Genomic DNA, 12,072 nt, shown 5'->3' on the forward strand with positions numbered 1-12,072 from the left:
GTCATGGAGGCTGCTCCTTGTCCAAACCCAGGCACTTAACATAAGCCAGATGTGGCCAGTGACCTACTGCCCTGACCATTGGCCCACCCCAGGCCTCTTCTTCCTCTCACACTCCCTGTCTGCTAGGTTTAATTTTTGTGATCCTAGGAATTGAAGCCAGGGTCTCCGGCACGCAAGGCATGCGCCCTACCCCAGCGCTGCATCTCTGGCCTGCCCTGCTGTGGCACACCTCCAGTGGTGGTGAGCAGCACACACCCTGAGCTGGTTAGTTGTGCTATGCGCATGTGCTGGGGCTCGTTCCTGTTTAGCACCCACACGGGCCTCCTGCTTTGTGCTGTTTGGTTCTCAGCACAGCTGCCACTAAAAGCTGCTTTGGCCTCACACTGCCCCAGGTTGACACCCCTCTGAGTGGACTCCACCCTCTAGCCTCACAGTGAAGTATTCCTGACATGCTTCCCATGTAAATGATTCACAACCACAAGGGAGCGGGGTGGAGAGGGTAATAGGCAGGAGGGTACAGAGGATAGGGTTCCAGGAGATGGAGGGCCCCCAACAAATCAAAGGTAGATGAAAATGCTACGAGGACACTTACGACTTTTTTTTTTTTTCCGAGACAGGGTTTCTCTGTAGCTTTGGAGCCTGTCCTGGACTAGCTCTGTAGACCAGGCTGGCCTCGAACTCACAGAGATCCACCTGCCTCTTATTACTTTCTATACGGTGATTTACAATTTTTAATGCATGGTGATAAGAGAGAAAAATACTGCAAAAGCCAAACTGAGCTGTGCTTGGCGGCCCCTTCAGTTTCAAAGGAGAAGTATTCATCACAAAGTTCCTCTATCTTCTGCTGGACAGTTTGTGGGGCTCCCCAAGCACTGATTAGAAAACAAACTGGAAATGGTGTGGGGGGTGGGGGCTGCAAAGATCTCCACATTACAAGGGAGCAGAGGCAGAGAATATTGAGTGCCATACCCTGACCACCAGGTTGTAATTCTTAAATCCAGCCCAAGTGAAGTACTCTTTTATCCAGGACGAGTGAAGGAAGATTTCGTCTCCTACAGCAGATTGCAAGGTCTTCAGGTAGGGGCCAAAGTCCCAGGAATCCTTGTAAATTTTTGTCCCTTCTGGAGGCTCCACAATGCCCTTGCTTAAAGACACAAGGAGGAGGAGGGTCAGAGAAGCAGGCAGCAAATAACGAAGGCAAAACTAATGCTTTGAAGAAGACTCCACCAGAAAAGTAGTTTCAAGATGGGTGACTGACTCCCAGGGCCCAGCCTAGCCTAAGCCACACCATTTCCCACACACTATTTAGTGGGCAAGGTTCCCAAGTCAGAGTTCATTGACCAGTCTTGTGTATGTCTGAAGATACAAAGCTACGAGACCTCTGACTTGGACCCTTTTGCTCCAAATAACTAAGTGTTGAATGTGATCCACGTGTATTGACTTTGGGGATGTGGCACACAGCTGCCTCTGCATCCCAATTGCCAAAGGCATTTGGTGAAAGAAGCGAAAGCAATTGGGACATTTCCTGCTAGGAGTGGAGGAGACTCCCAAGACTCGGGAAGCTAAGAAAACTCAAAGGCTAAACAAGACTCCTTCCCCAAGCTACCGAGCCATCAATAGGAGCTGGGGAGAGGGCACACACCTGCGGAGCTGCCCACAGGTCAGCCTAGGAGCTCCAGGGTTGCACCTTTCATGAGTGGAACTGCAACAGGTTGGGGTTTTCTCTAATGAGCCATGGAGACTTCTATCAGTGACCCCGGTGAACTGACTGGCTTGCCAAGCTACACTTGGGTGGAACTAAAGCTTTGGGGTGTTAATGGTGTCCTTCTGGGGTGAACAAATGTTTGTTCATATCTCTAGGATGAGTCTGGCTACGTGGTGCCCAGTAAAGATTTGAGCATATAAATAAACTTTAGCCTATAGGATTTTGTGCCTCTGATACACGATGCTCTGTCTGTTAATCAAACTCTAGTTTTCAGACAAATGTGTGATTTTTTTTTTTCTTTAAATACAGTTAGTGGTATGGACAGTCCTAAAGCTCTGTTCATCCTGGGGAGATAGCTCACTCCATGGAACATGGACTCTTGGATCTTAAGAAAAGTAATAGGCTGTGAACTGAACGAGGAACTATCGAAGGAGGCAAGCACACCCGTGTCTATCACATGTTTGGAGGTAATAACAGATGTCTTCTCAAAGCTTCACTTTGAGTCCATCATGTCCCTAAGGCTACAGAGGCACCAAAGTGTACCAGCTCTGAAATAATCATCTCCAGTCTTGTCTAGCTCCTTGCCCGGTGTCAGTCTGAAGTCTCACCGATCTTTCCCTGAGAAGCCACAGCTCTCCCCTGGCCTCCTGGCCTCCAGAGCTCTAGCTGTAGCTTCCCCGTTTGGGCGTTCTCCTCTACGAAGCTGAAGGGGGTTTCCGAAAGCCACGTCAATACTGATCCTTCTTTGCTTTGAATTTTTTCTGCGGCTCTCCTGATTTAAGGACAGTTTTGTCACTGTGGTCCAGGAGGTCATGCTGACCCTGGCCTCCACATGGAATCCTTCTGTCCTTTCCTTGGGTTTTCACTCATCAGCTCTGAACTCAGGGCTCTGAGGGCTCCCCGGGGACCAAAGTTCCTTCCTGGCTGTGTCCTCTGCTCTTCTGGCTCCCAGTATGAGAACATTTCATCGAATCATTTGGAAATCAATGGCATATGTGCACTCTTTTCCTTTAGTCTCCAAATCCAGGAGTCTACGCCCTGCCCTTCTACAGCTGTTGCCTCTGACTAGAAAATTTCCGTTTATCCTCCCCTCCTTCCCTTTCTCCATCTTCTCTCTCACTCCCTCCTCTTTCTTCTTCTTTCTTTTCTGTACTCGTAACCATCTTCTCATCCCTAAGATGTGGTGAAATGCTGAGTATTTGGGACTGAGTTCTGTGACCACAGTCCTAGATTCCCTGTCCCTTCTTCCTTTACAGGGCAGTTAAGCATGGTGTCCTTGCTATATGTTAGCACAGAGACGCAACCGTACTGACTCTTGTTTCCCAGAATGCTTTGGTGTGACCCTACCTCAGATCTACTGTATCCGAGTATCCCCGAGGGGGGTCCAGGTCCGCATTTATCAAGGGCACTGGTGACTCTGATGTCTGTACAAATGACAGCACAGCCACTTGCTCTAGGACACTCTGGAGACTTTAGCAAGATACCAAAAGAGGAAGCAGGCTCTTGAAGGATGAGCAATAACCAAAATAATCAAGAAACAGTTTCACTCCCCAGCTGGATGTACATCTTCTTCCCCACCAGAGCACTCGGGAGCTCTCAGAGAATTTTAAGTTTCACAGTTTAGAACAACTGGCTTGTCAGCAACAAAAAGAGGGGTTTCCAATATGTTGCCTGTAATTCTTGTAAGAACTGCTTTGTATGGGGGTGGGGTGGGCAACAAGGTCTCACTCTGTAACCCTGAAACAAACCAGGCTGGCCTTGAACTCTTGGCAACCCTCCTGCTTCCTCACACGCTGGGGTTATTGATGTGAACCCTCACTCCCAGCTAAGAACTGTCTCCATCAGGCTGCAAAGTTATTCCAGCAATAAATCCCTTACTATGTGCAATGTGCTTAGTTTTTATTCTTTCTGGTGAACTTTGTTTTCTAGTGAGAATATTGGTTATGACCAATGACCTTGGTTTGACGGCCAGCCAGTGGGTTGTGAGCTACAAACTGAAAAGCACTAGCATGGAGGAAGGATTGTGAGGCAGGGGCGCAACCACAAACCAGGGAACCACAGGCAGGGGACAGACCCTGAGTGAGTGGCAGAGACGAGAGCAGGGAAGGGGGAGCTGAGCAGCGCCAGGGACTGTGAAAGTTTGTGCAGGAGAGCTCAGCAGGCTCTGGTCATACCTGGGAGGACAGCAAAGGGCAGCACCAGCTTCTCTGCTGCTCACTTGCTACAGTACGTGCATTTCTACGTTTGGATGATGGGAAACTTACGGCCATGTGGTTCAGGACGTGTACTTATGAAACTGTAGGCCTCTGGAGTCCGTATTAACTCCTTGGAATTGGATTTCCCTGTCTGATGTTTTGAAAAGTGCTGCTTATTTTAGGCCACAGTTGCACTGGCATAAACCTAACTTTCTGAGTCACCTAGCAGTCAAGGTCACCACATCACAGTGTGTCCCGATAAGATTGTTAAGTTGGTTCGGGTCATTTTTGACGTTTGTTTCCTTAGTATACCTAAGAAATGGGAGAGTTCCCAGATAAGAGTGTTTATTCTCTGGGGAGTGTGGTAGCGACAGTGAGCATGGATGCTGGCAGTTGAACTCTGGACCTCTGTGGTAGCAGTCAGTGCTCTTAATGGTTGAACCATCTCTCCAGTCTTTTACCCTTTACTGTCTAGTGAGGCCCTGAGGTGATGAAAGCGACTGAGCCGGGATGAAAGGCTCGGGAAAGCCGTCTGGTCTGAACGATAACTACCAGTCTGTTTTATTTGAATAGTAAGACTTACATTTCTTTTTCTTGAGTCAGGGTCCCCAGATAGTGCAGTCTGGCCTGATGCCCCTGCCGCAGCCTCCTGAGTGCTGGGATTGCAGGTGTGTGGTACCCTAGCTGGCTCTAGGATCCCCTGGCTCACTTTTTAAAGTGAGATTGGGGATCGTAACAGGTAAGTTTAGCAAGGTAGTCAACAAAACTTAATGTCACTGAAGAATAGGGACCTGCTGAGAATTGGGTGCTTTTTATCATAATATTTAAAACATTATATAAGCGATTTTTTTTTTATCCCCCCAACCTGTCTGTTGGGTCCTTCAGCATCCTGCCCAGGTCAAGGGTAGCTCCAGGTCGTGGGGTCCAGGTCACCACATCACAGTTTTTCTTGATAAGATTGTTGAGTTGATTCGGGTCATTTTTGACGTTTGTTTCCTTAATATACCTAAGAAGTAGGAGAGTTCCCAGATAAGAGAGTTTATTCTCCAGGGAGTGTGGTAGCGACAGTGAACATTTTGGTTTATTCTTTATTCCCAGTTTCCAACCCCCCTCCACACACAACTAGGACAAATAAAGATCGTATTTGGACTAACCTCCCTAATCAGTCAAGAAAGTTGTTCAGATCTTTTGTTTTTCAAGTGCACTGGGGTGGCGGTTGGAACTAAGAGGAACCATGAGGGACTGCTGTAGACAGGCAGTAATTGCACACTCGTACTGAATGCCAACGGAAATGAAGACTCATTGGCTATTACTTGGTAGGCAGTGTGCTAAGTGAGATATGAGCTAGTCGACTTTATCTCACAGTGCCTCACGAGACTGCCGCTATCAGTGCATTCATCCTAGAGAAGGAAGGGAAGACTGTGTATCACGTGGCCTGCACAGGCTCAGGCTGCACACAGCCCCCCCCCCCCCCGGGCATCTCTCTAGCTTTCAGAATAAAATCTGGAAAGTCTCTGCATTAAAAAACCATTAAAACTGTACCTGTTATCCTCAGGGCTTGCTGGCCAGTCCAGCAATGACAAATTCTGTCCCAAAAACACAGGGGGGTGGCACCTGAAGAATGACACTCACGGTTGACCTTTGACATCACAGTCGTATGCAGGCGCATGCACCATCACACACATGTGAGTGCACACGGACACAAGAAAAGTTCCTGTCTCTTTCGTGGGGAGAGACAAGAAACTTTGAAAATCCACTCATTACAGAAGAGCGCCTATCCTCAGTCATAATCCTTCCCGAGGCCTGGTTCCTGTTTTTTTCTTTTCATGTGCATGGCAGGTAAAAGGCTCTACCACTGCGCTACACCCTTAGCTCAAGATCTAGAATTCAATCATGCTATTAATCAAAGCTGGGTGTCCCCCAAATCAAATTCCAAACCACCACCTTTCTCAAAAAAACTGTAACTTGTCAGTTTCCGCATCATGTTGACATTGGTGCTGGGACAGAAAATGGGAGGGCCAGAGAAAATGAATTTGTCACTGCGAATCACCTGACCGTTACTTACACAGTCACTACTACTAAGGAAAATTTGGCATCCTTGAACTTCAGGTTGGTTCTCTAGATCTGATAGTTAGTCAAACAGTTAAGCAGAACTTGAACCAACATCTGTGTTTCTTTCCTGAAAACACTGTCACTGCCCTCAGAAGGTGCCCATGGCCTTGGCCTTGCTCCCACACCAACATCTTCCTGATGCTTCAGTTCCTGTGTGGGCATGGGCATATGTGCCCCTGTGAGCATGTGTATGTGGAGGTCAGAGGTTGATATTTGTGTCTTCCTCAACCACATAACCTTATTTTTGGGAAAGAGTCTTTTACTGACCCGGAGCTCACTGACTGGCTGGACTGGCTGGCCAGCAAGGCCCAGAGAGCCATCGACATCTGACTCCCTAATACTGGGGTTGCAGGCGCACATGGCCAAGCCCAGGCTTTCCACAGGTGCCAGACACTAGCTTAGATTTTGGTGCTTTCGTGGCAAGCATATGAGTCCTGGGTCATCTCCCCAGATCTTTGGTTCCTAAATTAAAGCAGTATCACCACTGTCTCTCTTCTAAGAGTGGTTTCCCCTGCAGCAAGGCTCTGCCTCCTGAGCCAGGGATCTGTCCATCACTCCCCCCCCCCCCAAAGCACAAACAGTGTGGACAAGCTTCCATAACTTAATGATAATCCTTGCCTCTTTTTCTACAGTAATAATGAAATCAGTATCTCCACACCATTCTCCCAAGTGTCATGGGCAATGAGGACGTTTTCTGACTGCTTACATATAGAATTGTGACTTTGAATTACTTTTACAGACAGCGTTGTGTTGAGAGGCGGAGCACTCCCTAAGTAAACACACACCTTCTCCAGCTCTTCTCTAAGATCCTGTGCTGTAAGCTACTTAATGCTTCCTTCATCTGTATTTTCTTCTCACTTTCCACTGCCATTAACCATCCCTTCCTGGGGAGCTGTAATAGTTTCAAATTGTTCTCCAAACCAATGTTCTTTTTGCCTTTCCCACCACATGGACATATAACCCATCATCTAGTGATGTCCCTCTTTCTTACCAGACTCTTTCACTGGGCTCCCCAAACCTTCATAAAAGACCCCAAGCTGTGGATTATGGCGGACACTGTGGTGCCAGCCTGGGTCCCCACCTCTTGCCTGCTTTTGTCATAATGTCCCCTGCCCTAGCCCTTGGGCCAATCTGCAGGCTCTCTCCCTAAAATCTTTCTTCCATAGGGTCTCCCTGTGTAACTCAGGAAGGCCTAGAATTTTCCATGTACACCTGGCCTGAACTTTTGGCAATTCTCCTGCCTCTGCCTCCCAAGTGTTGGGGTTACAGGTGTGTGCTACCTGGTCCCATCATAAACTACAGTCTCCCAAGCTCAGCACCTTTCTATCTTTTCTGACCAGGCCCCACTTAATCTTTAAATGTAGCTTTCACTAGGCCGGAAGTCATCTTTTTATCACCGCCCTGCTCCATGGCATTCGATACCCTGTATTACAATTGTTTTTTCTTCCTACAAATGAGAACTCTAAGGACAATCATTTTGCCTCTAGTCCCCCGCTCCCCAGCACTGTGCTCCTTTATAAACACTACATCACCAAAAAGCAGAACCAGCACTGACCACGAGGAAGTCATCTTTTTAACCTTGGGTCATTCTTACTAAAAATATTTGAAAGAGTCAACAAAGCTAGATAGCATCAACAAGGATATAGAAAAGAAGGAAGCATCAGTCACAGGTCACACTGGGTGGTTCCAGTGCAGGACCACGTGGTGAAAGACAGGTCTTGGCAGACTGATATCTTAATTATGAGACAAATGAAATCCTAAGTGTGGGAGACGATATATGGTGGTAGAAGCAGAACTTACACCCCACACCACTGTCTCTTCTCCGGTACAGCCGTCACCACTCAACAGGAAGTCTAGGGCCATCCGCAAATCATTATTGCCATGAAAATGTATCTCAAAAACTGCCTTCTTTATTACTCAGTGAAATGAGAAAAGCCCAGACACCATCATGCCCATCTGAAGCTGACACAGCTTTGCTGTTTGAGGGTAGGTAGGCAGTGTCTGTGCCCCCATGCCCAAGTCCCAAAAAGTTCGGCAGCAACTATGCCCTAAAACTGATCTTCATGGAGCAGAGGGTACTCACTCATGAAGTCCTAGCTGGGTTTTTAGTCACTGTATGGGACAACTGTCAACCACACTGTACATGTAACAAAAAATGTTCTTTATAAGAGGAAAATTTAAACATCTGTAAAATTTTGTTCAGTATTTAAAATGACAGACTGAAGCCCGGCATGGTGGTGAACGGCTGTAATCTTGGCACTCAGGAGGTTGGGGCTGGGGCATCACAAGTTTGAGGCCAATGTGGCATGCATAGCAAGATTCTATCTCAAAAAAAGAAAGAAGAAAGTAAGAAAGAAAGGAAGAAAGAAAGAAATTAGATGAAAAATAAAATAAAATGTAGTTCCAAATACTATAAAATGGGTATTTATTTTCTCAAGAGAGTATGAACTCTATAAAAAATGTACATTATAACACAATTTGCTTGTGTCACAAATATGGCTTAAATACTCTGTTTTGATTTGGGGGGCTTCTTCAGAACCATTCTGTTGTAAAATTGTGTATGTACATACGACCTAGAAGTAGGCATGAAATTGTCTAGGGCGACTAACGGGAGAGGGAGAAGAGGAGGGGAGGGCACGGGGAAATACACGCGACGTGTGGTATCTACTTATACGAGGACTTTTACAAATAGAGGCATCTTCAAAGGAGAAGAAGAAAGGCGACGAGACAACTCGGCAGCTCAAAGCACCTGCCACCAAACCTGCCAGCCTGAGTTTGATCCTGGGACTTCCGTGGTGAAAGAGAACTGAGTGCTGAAGGTCGTCCTAGACCCTCCCGCGCACACTAAATAAACAAATGTAACTTTACATAAAAGAATAACCATGTTTCCCTGAGGGCAGAAGGACAGCTCTCTGAATGGCCAGCAATGAGAGGGTAACATTGGGTGAACAGGAGCCCCAACCAACAATCTACACGGATGAAATGGCATAAGGAAATCTGTTTCTAATTTAAAATCACCAAGTTCGCCCTTTGGCCCTTAACTTGCGACACACTTAGACGCCATTGCTCGCATCCCTGTGGGGTTCAGTCCCATGGGCTTTAGTGCAGATTTGTGTGAGCCCCAGTCAGAACACAGGTTCCTCACTCCCCAAACATCCTTGCATTATGCTCTGCTGTCTCCCAACCCCTCACCTCTGATGAAGACTGGTCTGTGCTTCATTCCCATGGCTTTGCTTTTTTACTCAATTGTCATATAAACAACATCATAAGATCTGTGACCTTCTGAAGCTGCCTTCTGTCACTCCCCAGTGCCTTTGAGATCTATTCATATCCTGTGCAGCAGCAGTTCTTACTGCAGAGCAGATGGTGTTACTCATGAAGATGTGCTGTCTGGAGGCTCAGGTAGCACTGTGTGTGCTTTGGAGCAGCTAAACTGTACACTTAACTAACAGAGTATTGTAAAAGCAAAATTTAAACATCTATAAACTTGTAGTTAGCATTTAAAGTGATAAAAGATGTTAGGCATGGTGATAGATGCCTATGACCCCAGCATTCATGAAGCTGAGAGAAAAGGATCACAAACCTCAAATTATGGTTTCACACAGTTAGTTTATCCTTTCTTTATGTGGGTTGACTTGGTAAGTATAAGCAAGGATATTATTTATATTTGCATATCGTTTTATGTAGTAGAAAAAATACTTTTGTTTATGTTGCATTTGTTTAACTCTGTGAAGCTGTGTTACTGTGCCTGTGCAAAACACCTGATGGTTTAATGGCCAAGAGCAAGGCCAGAGAAAGGATAGGCGGGGCTGGCAGGCAGAGAGTATACATAGAAGAAGAAAACTGGGAGGAGAGATCTAAGATCTAGGAGCCAGAGAAGGAGGAGAACTCCAGGGGACAGCCACCCAGCTACACAGCTAGCCACGAAGTAAGAGTAAGATTTACAGAGGTGAAAGAACGGGAAAAGCCCAGAGGCAAAAGGTAGACAGGATAATTTGAGATAAGGAAAGCTGGCTAGAAACTAAGCCAAGCGAAGGCCGGTCATTCATAATTAAGACTAAGCCTCCATGTGTGATTTATTTGGGAGCTGGGTGGTGCCCCCCACCACCTCCAAAAAAGAGTAAAAAAACCCAAAAAAAACAAAAACAGTTTTGGGTGAATAAAGGTTTGAATTTCAACAGAACCAATGCCAGACAGGGGAAATGCTAGTCCACATAGTAAGGCTAGGTTTAATGCAGCCTCCAAACTGTCTCCAGGGTTGATGAACCATTCTACATCGCTATCAGCAGCATGGAAGAATGCTGCTAACCCTGATGGCCATGCTGCTGTGGCATGGCTCTTGCCTCCATTGCAACTCCTGCAACTAACTATCTTATCATGACTTATTTCCTGTCCGAGTGCCTTCCTCGTACACCACGAAAACAAACCCAATTGAAAAGAGAGCTATGGAACTGAACAGAGAGTTCTCAGAAGAAGGACCCGTGGCTAAGAAATATTTCTAAAACTTCTTAGCCATCAGGGAAATGCAAATTAGAACTACTTTGAGATTTCATCTCCCCCTAGTCACAATAGCTAAGAGTAAGATGACAGATGGTGGCAAAGATGTGGGGAACACGGACCCCTCATTCACTGCCGGTGGGGGTGCAAACTGGTACAGCCACTATAGAAAATCTAGAAATAGATCTATTTCTCTGTCTATTTCATGATCCAGCTGTCCTACATTTTCATTATCCATTCATCAGTTGATGGATATCTAGATTCCCATGTCCTACCTATTATACATAAAGAAGTTACAAACATGGATGAAGATGTGTGTCTATAGTAGGAAAGAGAGTCCTTTGGGGATGTGAGGAGAAAAAGAGCACCAGGAAAGGTGATGTGGGAGCCACGTCCTAGGCTCAAGAAGATAATCTTAAAGGAAAGCCAGATTCTAAATGGAATAAAGGGAATGGTGACCTCAGAGCAAGACCCTACCCAGCCAAGCTTCCGACTTGTGGAAAGGAATTACAGGAAAGCTTAAGCAGTGAAGGAAACTGTCAACAACAGAAAACTGATGCAGATGTAATTGAAGGAGGGGGCCAGGTTCCATTGGGTCAAGCCGTAGAACCTGGCAGCTTCAGCTACATGGTTCTGGCTTTAGAGTCAAGGATACAAGAAAGGGGTTACAGAAATCTCCCTCTGTGGCTAAGGAAAGCAGCTGAGGCCAGGCTTGTATCAGGGTCTTCTCATGGAGGCCAAGAAAAGCCATTGCATGAAGCTGTAAAGATGAAGCCTGGAATTCCCTGGAGGCCCCAAGATGCTGGAGATGCCAGAGCTGTGGGATACCTGTCAAGGAAGTGGCAAACCAGTTGTGGAACCAGCCCAAGAGAGAGACGTATGGTGCAGTCAACAAAGCTGAAAAGAGTTGGAGGTTTGAAAAGTGCCTTGGCATCAGACATGGAGATGCAGGAACTGGAGTTTGCCCAGCTGGTTTTAAGACTTACTTTGGTCTGGCATTTCCTCACTATGCTCCCTTCCTCCCTTCTGGAATGGTAATGTGTATTCTGTGCCATGATGTGTTGGAAGTATGTGATTTGCTCTTTGATTTTGATTTTACAATGGGTTAAGAGATTGCCATGAGTCTCAGAAGAGACTTTGGACTTTTAAACAGTGTTGGGGTATCAGAACTCATCTTTTTATTCACCTGGTCCTCTAACTAGAGGTTAATCAATTTTACTCACCCTTACCAGGAGGTTTATTTTACTGCTCTTTGTCATTTTCCTGGGGTTTATATTGTTATTGCTGTTTTGTTTTGGGGGAACAGTGTCTCATGTAACCCAGGCTGGCTTTGAACTCATGGCCATCCTCTTCCCTGGGACTAAGGTTCTAAGTGTGAGCCATCATTCCTGGTGGATGCCTTCTTGTTCTTTACTTTATTGACACAGACTCTTTACCTCCATCCCTTCCTTCCTTTGTTAGCGTTGTGAGCTTATTTTGCCTTTCCTTTAGAACTTTTTCAATTTTAGCCCTGAGGACTGAATATAGGCCTTGAGTGTGCTAAATGTTCTACCACTGAGCTAC

The 12,072-nt window shown here is 46.2% G+C and overlaps 1 protein-coding gene across 9 annotated transcripts in view; it reads right to left on the reverse strand.

The window, feature by feature from the left end:
* The window catches only part of LOC114700822 (cytidine monophosphate-N-acetylneuraminic acid hydroxylase), a 141,819-nt gene that overhangs the window by 12,956 nt on the left and 116,791 nt on the right, over positions 1-12,072 (reverse strand). For 8 of the 9 annotated variants that reach the window (XM_028880621.2, XM_037205875.1, XM_037205871.1 and 5 more), the window contains 2 exons: positions 4,766-4,906; positions 970-1,144 (listed from right to left, as the gene is read on the reverse strand). In XM_028880621.2, the coding sequence (XP_028736454.1) occupies positions 970-1,144; positions 4,766-4,906 (316 nt within the window). The remainder of the gene's footprint in view (positions 1-969; positions 1,145-4,765; positions 4,907-12,072) is intronic. The other variant, XM_037205876.1, reaches the window with a different exon arrangement.

Source organism: Peromyscus leucopus, chromosome 5 (genome assembly GCF_004664715.2).
Source record: "Peromyscus leucopus breed LL Stock chromosome 5, UCI_PerLeu_2.1, whole genome shotgun sequence".
Classification (NCBI taxonomy): domain Eukaryota; kingdom Metazoa; phylum Chordata; class Mammalia; order Rodentia; family Cricetidae; genus Peromyscus; species Peromyscus leucopus.